The 13442-nt window shown below is 40.7% G+C and overlaps 1 protein-coding gene across 3 annotated transcripts in view; it reads left to right on the forward strand.

Moving 5' to 3' along the window:
• The window catches only part of si:dkeyp-14d3.1 (transmembrane protein 132C), a 414649-nt gene that overhangs the window by 386869 nt on the left and 14338 nt on the right, over positions 1–13442 (forward strand). For all 3 annotated transcript variants that reach the window (XM_061906884.1, XM_061906885.1, XM_061906886.1), the window contains 2 exons: positions 3841–4114; positions 9324–9515. In XM_061906884.1, coding sequence (XP_061762868.1) covers positions 3841–4114; positions 9324–9515 — 466 coding nt within the window. The remainder of the gene's footprint in view (positions 1–3840; positions 4115–9323; positions 9516–13442) is intronic.

The following is a 13442-nucleotide window of genomic DNA, read 5'->3' on the forward strand; positions in this document are numbered from 1 at the left end:
AGTTAGAAGTGTTTTGTGAAAGGGAAACATCTGCTCCTCGAACGTAGACGCCAAGACATCCCCCCTTCGTGATGGAAGACCATCCATGTCTCTTGGTTGGGATGTGCGCCATGCAAACTACATGTTATTGCATAAAACTATTTTAATAAAGGTCATCGAATAAAACCTTGAGGTAACACAGCCTCAAGTAGGAGTGGGTGAATCAAAATTTTAAATTTTATATCATAATGTTCCAAACGCTCTGTGGAGGGAGGTGTAGCCAGCGCTGCTTGCAGGAGCAAAGGTCACCGCCCTGTCTACGGTGCTGAGGGCAGAGGACCATCAGACGGGGGGGGGGGTACGTTGCAGTGCTGACGGCGAGACACAGCTGGCAGGGGATTAGATTTCACAGGTGGTACGTGTTAATCTAACCATCTGTTGTCTTTGACAGTAAGCGGCCGGCAGCAGGGAGGGAGAAGGGGATACGGACGTGACTGAAAAGTCACGTTCAATGAGAGAAAACTTTTGTGAAAAACATATGATCATTAAAAATCTTGTTAAACCTGCACGCTGGGCCCCTGTGCATTCAGTTTCAATATTTAGATAATAAATAACCTTTATAATTAGATTTGTGACAGTCGCTTACTGTCGTCGTGCGGGTTCAATGGACCACCCAGGAAGGACATTGCTTTTGAGCAGGTTTGACTTCTTTATTTTTCAATAAAGCTTTGTCTCAGGACGGATCGCTTTTCAGCTGCTGCTTTCCACTGCTTGCTCACGGTCCGCTCTTTCAGCCGCCGTCGTCCTCGTCTATGGCTTGCTCTCTGTTGCTCTACAATCGCTGCTGCGGACACTCCTACTTCTGCCTTGATCTCTCTTCCTTCTTCCCTTTTATACAGTGTGAGGAGATAAGTCAATTGTGTCCCGTTGTGCGAGCCACGCACCTGATCTCGCTCGTAGCGTCGCTCCCGGCACGGCCCGCCTCCCCGCTCGGTCCTCCTCTCCGCCATCTTGGGCCGGGCTCCAGCGTGCCCTGCTGCTCTGTCCGACCGTCGGCTCCGCGTCTCCACAGATTTAACATTTACATTTATATTTGACATTTGTATTTAACATTTAGATTTAGATTTAATGTTTACATGTATCTACGATGAAGGGCCGACTTGTCCAGGGTGTACCCCGCCTTCCGCCCGATTGTAGCTGAGATAGGCGCCAGCGCCCCCCGCGACCCCAAAAGGGAATAAGCGGTAGAAAATGGATGGATGGATGGATGGTTTACATGTATTTTTAACATTTATATTTATAATTAACATTTAGACGTATATTTTATGTTTGCATTCAGTTTCAATATTTAGATAATAGATAATATTTATAATTGGATTTCACATTTACATTTATATTCATATAGCTCGCTTGGTAGAGTGGCCGTGCCAGTAACTTAAAGGTTCCAGGTTCGATCCCGGTGCCACCCACACTGGTTTAAATGTAACTTAGATATTGGGTTTCACCATGTAAAAGCACTTTGAGAAAAAGCGCTATATAAATATAGTTGACTTCACATCTTTATTTAACATTCACATCTAATAGGAACTCAAAACTTGTATTTAGATTCAACATTTAAATGTGAAGAAAATGAGCTGAATGGAATTAAAGTGAGATGAATATTAAAACAATATAAGCTAAAGAAAATTGTGGGGGAAATTTTACAATCGTCACCTGGAATTGGGGGGGTTAAATTACCAAAAATGATTCCAGAGCGCGGCCATCGCTGCTGCTCACTGCTCCCCTCACCTCCCAGGGGGTGGAACAAAGGGATGGGTCAAACACAGAGGGTAATTTCACCACACCTAGTGTGTGTGTGACTATCAGTGGTACTTTAACTTTAACTGAAACCATTCCTTCCCTGAACTTTTCTTTTTAACTGGTGGGAAAATGTAAGCCTGAGAATAAAAAAAATAAACATCAGAAAAGCTACAAAGAGACACTGAGGGCGAACAAATGCTTGGCACAAACTGCATTGATCTTCCCACAGAAACCTACACTTCTTGATCTTCCCTTTCCCCGTTGTGTGTGTGTGCATAGAAAGGTAAAAGGTGTGTAAAAAAAAAAAAAATACCACCCAGCAGAATTATAACTAATTATCTGCATTCTGTCAATACCCTGTCCTCTCTTTTATGGGTAAACGTATCAAGCACGGTGGAGTCCTTGAACGTCACCAGCAGGTTTATGCCTGTGCTATTAAGTACAACGCGAGCATTTATCTCAAGTCCCAAGTACAAACCCCGTTTCCATATGAGAAATTGTGTTAGATGTAAATATAAATGGAATACAATGATTTGCAAATAATTTTCCACCCATATTCTGTTGAATATGCTACAAAGACAATATATTTGATGTTTAAACTGATAAACTTTTTTTGTTGTTGTTGCAAATAATCATTTACTTTAGAATTTGAAGCCAGCAACACCTGAAAAAGAAGTTGGGAAAGGTGGCAATAAATACTGATAAAGTTGAGGAATGCTCATCAAACACTTATTTGGAACATCCCACAGGTGTGCAGGCTAATTGGGAACAGGTGGGTGCCATGATTGGGTATAAAAACAGCTTCCCAAAAAATGCTCAATCTTTGACAAGAAAGAATGGGGCGAGGTACACCCCTTTGTCCGCAACTGCATGAGCAAATAGTCAAACAGTTTAAGAACAACGTTTCTCAAAGTGCAATTGCAAGAAATTTAAGGATTTCAACATCTACGGTCCATAATATCATCAAAAGGTTCAGAGAATCCGGAGAGATCACTCCACGTAAGCGGCATGGCCGGAAACCAACACTGAATAACCGTGACCTTCCATCCTTCAAAACAGCACTGTATCAAAAACCGACATCAGTCTCTAAAGGATATCACCACATGGGCTCAGGAACGCTTCAGAAAACCACTGCCACTAAATACAGTTTGTCGCTACATCTGTAAGTGCAAGTTAAAGCTCTACTATGCAAAGCAAAACCTTTTTATCAACAACATCCAGAAACGCCGCCGGCTTCTCTGGGCCCGAGATCATCTAAGATGGACTGATGCAAAGTGGAAAAGTGTTCTGTGGTCTGACGAGTCCACATTTCAAATTGTTTTTATAAATATTCGACGTCATGTCATCCGGACCAAAGGGGAAGCGAACGATCCAGACTGTTATCGACGCAAAGTTCAAAAGCCAGCATCTGTGATGGTATGGGGGTGCATTAGTGCCCAAGGCCTGGGTAACTTACACATCTGTGAAGGCACCTTTAATGCTGAAAGGTACATACAGGATTTGGAACAACATATGCTGCCATCTAAGTGCGGTCTTTTTCATGGACGCCCCTGCTTATTTCAGCAAGACAATGCCAAGCCACATTCAGCACGTGTTACAACAGCGTGGCTTTGTAAAAAATGAGTGTGGGTACTTTCCTGGCCTGCCTGCAGTCCAGACCTGTCTCACATCGAAATTGTGTGGCGCATTATGAAGCGTAAAATACGACAGCGGAGACCCCGGACTGTTGAACGACTGAAGCTCTACATAAAACAAGAATGGGAAAGAAGTCCACTTACAAAGCTTCAAAAATTAGTTTCCTCAGTTCCCAAACGTTTATTGAGTGTTGTTAAAAGAAAAGGTGATGTAACACAGTGGTGAACATGCCCTTTCCCAACTACTTTGGCACGTGTTGCAGCCAAGAAATTCTAAGGATTTGCAAATCATTGTATTAAGTTTATATTTACATCTAACGCAATTTCCCAACTCATATGGAAACTGGGTTTGTACGATATCACAAAAGCCGCAAGCCGGGCTGCAGATTCTCATCCGTTTTTTTTTGTTTTTTTTCTTAATTGCCAGGTCAACACGGGACAGCGAGGATGATGATGATGAGGACAGACGAGGACGAGGCTGCACTCTGCAGTACCAGCACGCCATGGTCCGAGTCCTGACTCATTTCGTCGCTGAATCACCCGACCCCAGAGGCCAAACCAGTTACATGTTAGGCACTGATTGGCAAGTGGATATCACGGAGTTGGTGTGGGACTTTGTCAAGGTAGAGGACACACAGATCGCAAAGCTCCTGGACAGACGGATACTGGCGGGACGTGACATGGGAATGACCACGATACAGGTACACTTAATACGTCTGGAGTCGCTACATTCCATAGATCAGGGTGTCGGCAAACCCGAAACGTTGAAAGAGCCAAAAATACAAAATTCAAATCAGGCTGGAATCGCAATCAAAAGTTTACATACACTTGTAGAGAACATAATGTCATAGCTGTCTTGAGTTTCCAATAATTTCTACATTTCTTTTTTTTTTTTGTGATAGAGCGATTCGAGCACATACTTGTTGGTCACAAAAAAACATTCATGAAGTTTGGTTCTTTTATGAATTTATTATGGGTCTACTGAAAATGTGACCACAGCATACATTACAATATTTAGTCAACATGTGGCCAAACAGCTAAATTTTTGTTTCATCTGGCAGCACATGGACGGCGTGGCGCAGTGGTAGAGTGGCCGTGCGCAACCCGAGGGTCCCTGGTTCAAATCCCACCTAGTACCAACCTCGTCACGTCCGTTGTGTCCTGAGCAAGACACTTCACCCTTGCTCCTGATGGGTGCTGGTTAGCGCCTTGCATGGCAGCTCCCTCCATCAGTGTGAATGTGTGTGTGAATGGGTAAATGTGGAAGTAATGTCAAAGCGCTTTGAGTACCTTGAAGGTAGAAAAGCGCTATACAAGTACAACCCATTTATATTTATTTAAAGATAAGTAATTCTGTGGTCAGAAGAATCAAAAATTGAGCTGTTTGCCCACAATTCCCAGCAATATGTTTGGAGGAGAAAAGGTGAGGCCTTTAATCCCAGGAACACCACACCTACCGTCAAGAATGGTGGTGGTAGTATTATGCTCTGGGCCTCATTTACTGCAAATGGAACAGGTGCTTTACAGAGAGTAAATGGGACAATGAAAAAGGAGGATTATCTCCAAATTCTTCCGGACAACCTAATCTGCTGGGTCAAAAGTATACATACGGCAATGTTTAAATTTGGTTACATGTCCCTTGGTAAGTTTCACTACAATAAGGCGCTTTTGGTCGCCGTCCACAAGCTTCTGGCAAGCTTCTGATTGAATTTTCCAAATTGGTGCAGGTCAGCTAACTGTGTTGGTTTTATGATATGGACTTGTTTCTTCAGCATTGTCCACATGTGGGGGGGGTGGAATCCTTTTTTTAATTTTTATTCTTTATTTTTTTCCTTTGCCATGAAAAAGGGACGTATTTGTCATGAAAAGGGGAGGTTTTTGTAGTTGGTGCACTAATTGTAAGTGTATATTGTGTTTTTTATGTTGATTTAATTAAAAAAATAATAATAATACTTTTTTTTTTTTTTTAAATAAAAATGAATAAAAAATTCTTCTGCGGCCCGGTGGCCCAATTGGTACCGGGCCGCAGAATATTTTTTTATAATTTTTTAATTAATTGGGCCACGGCCCGGTGGTTGGGGACCACTGATTTACAGTGTGCATAGAAAATGAAAGCATAGTAAAAAAAAAAATCTTAGAATATAATAAAAAATAATAATAATTTGAAGTGAAATTTCCTCCCTTTCCTCGCGCACCACCTGTCATTTCTCTATTCTGGTGGGGCCCGCCCCGCACTTTAAGAAACGCTGGTCTAATAACATCTGAATCGCTCCCACTGCCCCCTAGTCTTATTTTTTCCTTTTTTTTAAATTGTTGTCCTTCACTCTCACTTTCCTCATCCTTGAATCTTTCATCCTTGCTCAAATTAACGGGGAAATCGTTACTTTCTCGGTCCGAATCGCTCTCGCTGCTGGTGGCCATGATTGTAAACAATTTTTAGATGTGAGGAGCTCCACAACCCGTGACGTCACACGCACATTGTCTGCTACTTCCGGTACAGGCAAGGCTTTTTTAATAGCGACCAAAAGTTGCCAACTTTATCGTGGATGTTCTCTACTAAATCCTTTCAGCAAAAATATGGCAATATCGTGAAATGATCAAGTATGACACATAGAATGGACCTGCTATCCCCGTTTAAATAAGAAAATCTCATTTCAGTAGGCCTTTAACATCTTTTTTTTCCTCTCAAAACTCGATTTTAGTTTTTGCAGTGTACACGCTAAACTGCTATTTTGGTCCTCTCAGATTTGTGAGGATCGGGATACTAAGTGTGTCAAGTCTCCCAGTAAAAAATAATAATAAAATAAAATAACCTTGAGGGGAATCCGCTTCCTGGCATTGTTTACTTGGTACAGACGTATCTTTTTTTTTTTTTTACTTTTGACAAAAACAAACACTGGCATGAAAATGCATGATGAGTCGACGCAAGGGACTTCCCGTGTCGCACACCTCAGACTGACAGAAGACTTTTATGTAGATACACGTCAAGAATGAAAGTTTGACTTTTGTCAAACAACAAGTCATCATAAACACAGTGTGACTGCCTGCCTGTGTTGGGGGTTAAAGTCTGTCTCTCCTCTGGAGAACCTGTAGGAATCAAAGAATTGAATTCCTACCTGCAGGAGGTAAAGGGGGGGGGCTGTTTTTTGATCTACGCAGCCTGAGAAAAAAAAAGTTGGTTTGGGGGGTATCATTTCGCATTTTGAAAAGCAGCTGGTAAGTCTTTTATGTGAGATAAAACACTCGGAGAGACGTTTTCTTAAATCACCCCCAGAACTCAGACTAATCTGCGGTTTTCTAGTGGGAGACATCTTCACAGCTAAGTGCACTGCAAAAAGCCAGTGTTCGAAAACAAGAAAAAAAAATACAAAAATTAGGTGGCATTTTACTTGAACTAAGCAAAATTATCTGCCAATAGAAGAAGAATATTTGACCCAATAGAACAAGAACATTTGGCTTTTCAAGACTTTCCAAAACAAGTCAAATTAAAGCTGCAAGCAGCGATGGACGGGACTGACTTTTGCTGGTGTTTCCTGCCTTTACCCATTCAACATATCTTTACCTTCACATTACCTACCGTCCCTGCATCCTGGGGTCACACTGGTGCTTCTTTCTGTCACCCATACTCGCTGGTGCTTCCTGCCATCACCCAGACAACATATCTTTACCCGCACATTACCTAACTTCTCTGGATCCTGTTCTCAAACTGGTGCCTCCTTATTTCACCCAGTCAACATATCTTTACCTGCACAGTACCTACCTTCTCTGCATTGTGTGGTCACGCTGGTGCGTCCTGCTTTTAAGCAGCCATCTTGAGACGGCAGCAGCGCAGCAGTGTCAGCGCAGCAGTTCTTTGAAGGCTCGTAAAATCAAAACCGGAGCAATTATTAAAAATATTTTCGCAACTTTTAATCAGAGGGGTTCAATCTCTCTCCTGTGCGACTTTGAAGCCGACACAACAAACGCGATCAGAGGAGATAATGTTTGAAAAAAGGTGACGGGTTTTTACGAAACTTTTGTTTTGAAGGGGTAATTGCCAACTTCCTGTTGAGTTTTGTTATTAAAATATAGGTCTAAAAGAGACCTACATACAGGTTTTTGTTTCATGTCTCTCTGACATTCCTACCGGAAGTTACAAGCAGTTTTGTGTGTGTTTTCTTCCTTTGAGCAGTTTTCCTCGGGGGCGCTAGAGCGCAATTTTGAGTTTTGGGATTTGTTTTTTAATTAGATCGCAATTTTTGCCAGTCCTGATGTGTGTGTCCATTTTGGTGAGTTTTGAAGCATTTTAAGGGCGTCAAATTACAGCTCAAAGAGGCAAAAATGACATTTTTTAGGAAACCTTTGTTTTGAATGGGTTTTTGCCAACTTTTTGTTGATTTTTGCTGAAGGATGTCAGTGTATGAAATCTAGGTCTAAGTCAGACCTATGTAGAAGTTTCATGTCTCTATGACATTCCTAACGTAATTTACAAGCAGTTTTGTCTGTGTTTTCTCCTAGGTGGCGCTAGTGCGCAATTTTGAGTTTTGTTTTTTTATTATATGGCAATTTTTGCCAGTCCTGATGTGTGTGTAAAATTTGGTGAGTTTTGAAGCATGTTAAGTGGGTCAAATTACAGCTCAAAGAGGCGGCGGAATTATAATAAGAAACTTAGAAATACAATAGGGTCCTCTGTCCCAAAGGGACATTCGGTCCCTAATTAGCTAACCTCAATGAATCCAAAAATACTTTAAAATAAGTATATTCTCACTAATAACAAGTACACTTTTCTTGGTGGAAAAAAATAGACCTTTTATTGCTCAATATGTTGAAAAATATCCTTAAATAAGTAAATGCTAGTGCCATCATCTTGACATAATGATATGTGCTCGTCATCATGATTTTTTTTTCATGCTTGAAGTAGGGAATTATTACTTTAAACAAGTAATTTTATACTTGTGAGTGTTGATGACACAGCTTTGCAACAGTTGATATTCTAGTTTCAAGCATGTTTTACTCAATATAGGTCATCAAATCTCAGCTACAACCTGTAATATCTTACTGAGGTCATTTCGGACCAAAAACCTTAAAACAAGTAAAAACACTCTAACATAAAATCTGCTTAGTTAAATAGAAAATAAGTAAATATCACCCTTATTTGAGATATTTAATCTTACTTAGTGTGGTCACTGACGTGGTGTTGTTGCCTTGCACCTGCCAGGAATCACACGTCAATCAAATGCTGGCTTGTTTCTGTTGAGATTTTCTGGGGATGAATTTTTGAAGGTTTTTTTCTGTCATTTTGGAGGATTTCCCCTGAGGAAGTGCTTCTAAAGCCAGGATGCTGCTGCAGGAAATTGGAAACATCTCATGAAGACTGAGAACTCATTTTGCAGGAATCAAATTTACTGTACAGTCCTGGTTAAACGTTTATGTAAAATGTCATGGCAGTCTTTCCGATAATTTCTACCACTCTTTATTTTTTTGTGATGGAGTGATTGTAGAACAGACTTGTTGGTCACAAAAAAAAAACATTTATGAAGTTTGGTTCTTTTATGAATTTATTATGGCTCTACTGAAAATGTGACCAAATCTGCCGGGTCAAAAGTATACATACAGCAATGTTAATATTTGGTTACATGTCCCCTGGCTGTCATGTTTTGTGGTCACGTTCTGGTTTTGTTTTGGATTCATTGGGCACTCTTGTTTGTTTTGTCACCATGCCAACCCATCAGTTTTCACCTGTTATGTGTTCACGACTCACGCACCTGTCATTACTACACCTATTTAAGCCTGTAGTTGCCAGGCAGTCAGCCTGGCGACAGCCCTGACATTATGTTTTTTACAAGTGTATGTAAACTTTTGACCACCACTGTTTTTTGACAATTCATAGAAATGTCAAACAACCAAAGTTGTTGTTTTTTCTCCTGTTAGGTGTTGTCTCCTCTGTCAGACTCAATCCTGGCAGAGAGGACCATCACAGTGGTGGATGACAAAGTGACCATCGCGGAGTTGGGGGTCCAGATGGTCACAGGACTCTCCATGAGCCTGCAGCTCAGTCCGGGAAGCAACCGAGCCATCCTGGCAACAACGACCACACAGGAAGTTCTGCAGAACCCCAAGCAGGTCAGAACAATATAATGCAGTAGATTTAGGTATACCAGGTATACCTGTCTGGTATGGTGTCAAAGACTACCACAAATCCTGAAAACAACCACCTAGAATTCCGAGAAAGATGTCTAAAAAGATTGTTTAATACGATTTATTTGTTCTTGTATAAGTTTTGTACAAACCCCGTTTCCATATGAGTTGGGAAATTGTGTTAGATGTAAATATAAACGGAATACAATGATTTGCAAATCATTTTCAATGAATATGCTACAAAAACAACATATTTGATGTTCAAACTGATAAAAAAATGTTTTGGGGCAAAAAATCATTAACTTTAGAATTTGATGCCAGCAACACGTGACAAAGAAGTTGGCAATAAATACTGATAAAGTTGAGGAATGGTCATCAAACACTTATCTGGAACATTCCCCAGGTGTGTAGGCTAATTGGGAACAGGTGGGTGCCATTAGTGAGTATAAAAACAGCTTCTCAAAAAATGCTCAGTCTTTCACAAGAAAGGATGGGGCGAGGTACACCCCTTTGTCCACAACTGCGTGAGCAAATAGTCTAACAGTTTAAGAACAACCTTTCTCAAAGTGCAATTGCAAGAAATTTAGGGATTTCAACATCTACGGTCCATAATATCATCAAAAGGTTCAGAGAATCTGGAGAAATCAGTCCACGTAAGCGGCATGGCCGGAAACCAACATTGAATGACGTTGACCTTTGATCCCTCAGTTGGTACTGTATCAAAAATCGACATCAATCTCTAAAGGATATCACCACATGTGCTCAGGAACACAGCAGCCAGCCTGAGAGGAGAGTGTCAGGGAGGGATGCAGAAACAGTTTTCTACAACATAAGTTCTGTTCTATAGAAAAGTGATATTATATGGATTATTATTAGATGGATCTGTGGCTTTTTTTTGTGTGTCCTTTGCGTGTTTCTTGCATATTTGTTGCATTTTGCTTTCTTGCAAAAGATTGATCTCGAGACGGTCATTTGGTAAGTGAAAAGGAGAGATTTTCGTATGTTGTCAATATTCAGTATTTTATCGTTCATAGTTAATACTACAAATCCCATATTATTTATTTTCATGTACATTCTTTTTTATTAAACAAAAATGCTGTAAAATTCGATTTAGTTTTTTGAGTTTGTCATTATATTTTTAGCAATACATCAGTCATTTTGTGAGTATTCTATTGTGTTTAGCTTTTACCCTTTTCTACAGCATTTTAGGATTTTTTTTTCACTAAAGCTGAATAACAATCAATCAATCAATGTTTATTTATATAAGCCTAAATCACAAGTGTCTCAACGACATCCTCGGTTCAGATCCCACATCAGGGCAAGGAAAAACTCCCAAGCCAGTGGGATGTCAATGTGAACGACTATGAGAAACCTTGGGGAGGACCGCAGATGTGGGTGGCCCCCCCTCCCCCCTCTTGGGGAAACCGGATGCAATGGATGTCAAGTGGGTCTAACATAATATTGTGAAAGTCCAGTCCATAGTAATTAAGAGTTGGACAATATCGGAATGTCGGTTATCGGCAAAAAAGCCATTATCGGACATCTCTAATTTGCAGTCATGGTACGGTAGGCCAAGAATTCAATGATAGCTGACGTTAGTAGCTATAAATTTTGCCAAATCACTATGCTGACAACGGACAGAACTAATGCCCATGCACTTGTATTAAGTTCGATGCCAAGGAAAGTGTCATGTCTGTGTAATCATGTTTGGTTTTTTGGACACTCAGTTCCTCTTTTTGCACTTCCTGGTTTGTTTTGTTACCATAGCAACTCATTAATTTTCCCCTGTCCTCATGTCTCACACCTGTTTTCACTGATTATGTCACTGCTATTTAAGCGGTCTGTTTCTGTTCTTCATCCTGGCAACATCACCGTCTACCTTGTAGTCCATGCCAAGTAAGTTTTTGTTTATAGTTCATAGTTTCTGCCTATGTGCAAGTTTTTGTTTTCATTAGTCAAGTTTATTCTCCGCCATTGCGCACGCCCTTTGTTTGCCTTTTTTTTGTAGTTATAGCGTCAAAATTAAAAGATGTCTTTACTTTCACGCCGTTTTCACTCCATTCGCTTTGCACCTCGGGAAAACAATCCACGCCCAAGTCCGAGTCATGAAAGAAAGACGTTACAGTAATGCTGAAAATGACCAAAATACTGTAATTATTACATGTTAGTATGAATGTTACTACATTACATACATACTTACAGCTAGAGATGTCCGACCATGGCTTTTTTGCCGATATCCGATATTCCGATATTGTCCAACTCTTAATTACGGATCCCGATATCAACTGATACCGATATATACAGCCGTGGAATCAACACATTTGTATGCCTAATTTTGTTGTGATGCCCCGCTGGATGTATTAAACAATGTAACAAGGTTTTCCAAACTAAATTAACTCAAGTTATGGAAAAAAATGCCAACATGGCACTGCCATATTTAATATTGAAGTCACAAAGTGCAGTATTTTTTTTAACATGTCTCAAAACAGCAGCTTGGAATTTGGGACATGCTCTCCCTGAGAGAACATGAGGAGGTTGAGGTGGGCGGGGTTGAGGGGAGAGAGTTAGTGCTGCAAGGGGGTCTGGGTATTTGTTCTGTTGTGTTTATGTTGTGTTACGGTGCGGATGTTCTCCTGAAATGTGTTTGTCATTCTTGTTTGGTGTGGATTCACAGTGTGGCGCATATTTGTAACAGTGGTGAAGTTGTTTATACGGCCACCCTCAGTGTGACTTGTATGGCTGTTGACCAAATATGCCTTGCATTCACTTGTGAGTGTGAAAAGCCGTAGATATTATGTGACTTGGCCGGCACGCAAAGGCAGTTCTTTTAAGATTTTTTGGGCGCTCTGTACTTCTCCCTACGTCCGTGTACCACTCCGTACAGCGGCGTTTGAAAAAGTCATACATTTTATTTTTTTGTAAACCGATACCGATAATTTCCGATATCACATTTTACATATCGGCGGTCAGATATTATCAGACATCTCTACTCACAGCATGTATTCACAACAATGTTGGAGGTTTTTGAATGTTTTTTTTGTTAGCCGCATCTTACCAGCAAATGTTCATTAATTATTTAGAATGCACAGTTCTTGTCTCACATAAAGATGATGAGTTATTAAAATTCCCCAAAAAGTGCAGTTCTCCGTTAAAAGTCCAAAACCCGAAAGCTAGCGTGACCGGGTGTGTTTCCTTGGGCAGCTAATGGCATCAGCAGCCTAATCTCTGAGTATGCAAACGCCACAGCACAGTCTCTAAACCCCAAAATATATGACTTATTTCCCCAACTTGGCCCACAAATCATATTTTGCTTCGCTTTCTCATTTCCCCGAGCTACCATCATTGAAGCCACTTTGATCTTCCCATCAAAAACGTGCCTCTGAACTCCTCCTTCACGTCGGTTCTTTCGGCTAGGACTTTATGGAACCACTATTTATTTGCACAGTCTCCCTGTGCAATCAACTTGGTGGACAACCTTCAATAATATGTGTATAACACTTGTTTAAAATAATCATCCGCCTTTACTTCAAGAACTTAGTAGACCACAGACCTTCACCAAGGTGGAAAAAACAAATGATATCTGTCAAAAAACACACCAACGCTAACTCAAAACCGCGGTTCAGCTTCAGTATACGATAGGGGTGGGCGTATCGGTCTAATTATCGATAGTATTGATGCAAAGGTGGGTATTTCTTATGGTATCGGACTGGTACTGGCATGATGGTATCAACACGTTTGTTCGGTTTCTAGTCTATATGTCTAGCATATTATTTGATTTTTCTCAGAGTTTATGCGCCGCGTAAACATTGCATCTCTACTGACTCCTGTTCCATATATATCCCGATACCTGCTCAGCGCCACAATGTGAACCCACACCAAACAAGAATGACAAACACATTTCGGGAGAACATC

This window comes from Nerophis ophidion, linkage group LG07 (genome assembly GCF_033978795.1).
Source record: "Nerophis ophidion isolate RoL-2023_Sa linkage group LG07, RoL_Noph_v1.0, whole genome shotgun sequence".
Taxonomy (NCBI): domain Eukaryota; kingdom Metazoa; phylum Chordata; class Actinopteri; order Syngnathiformes; family Syngnathidae; genus Nerophis; species Nerophis ophidion.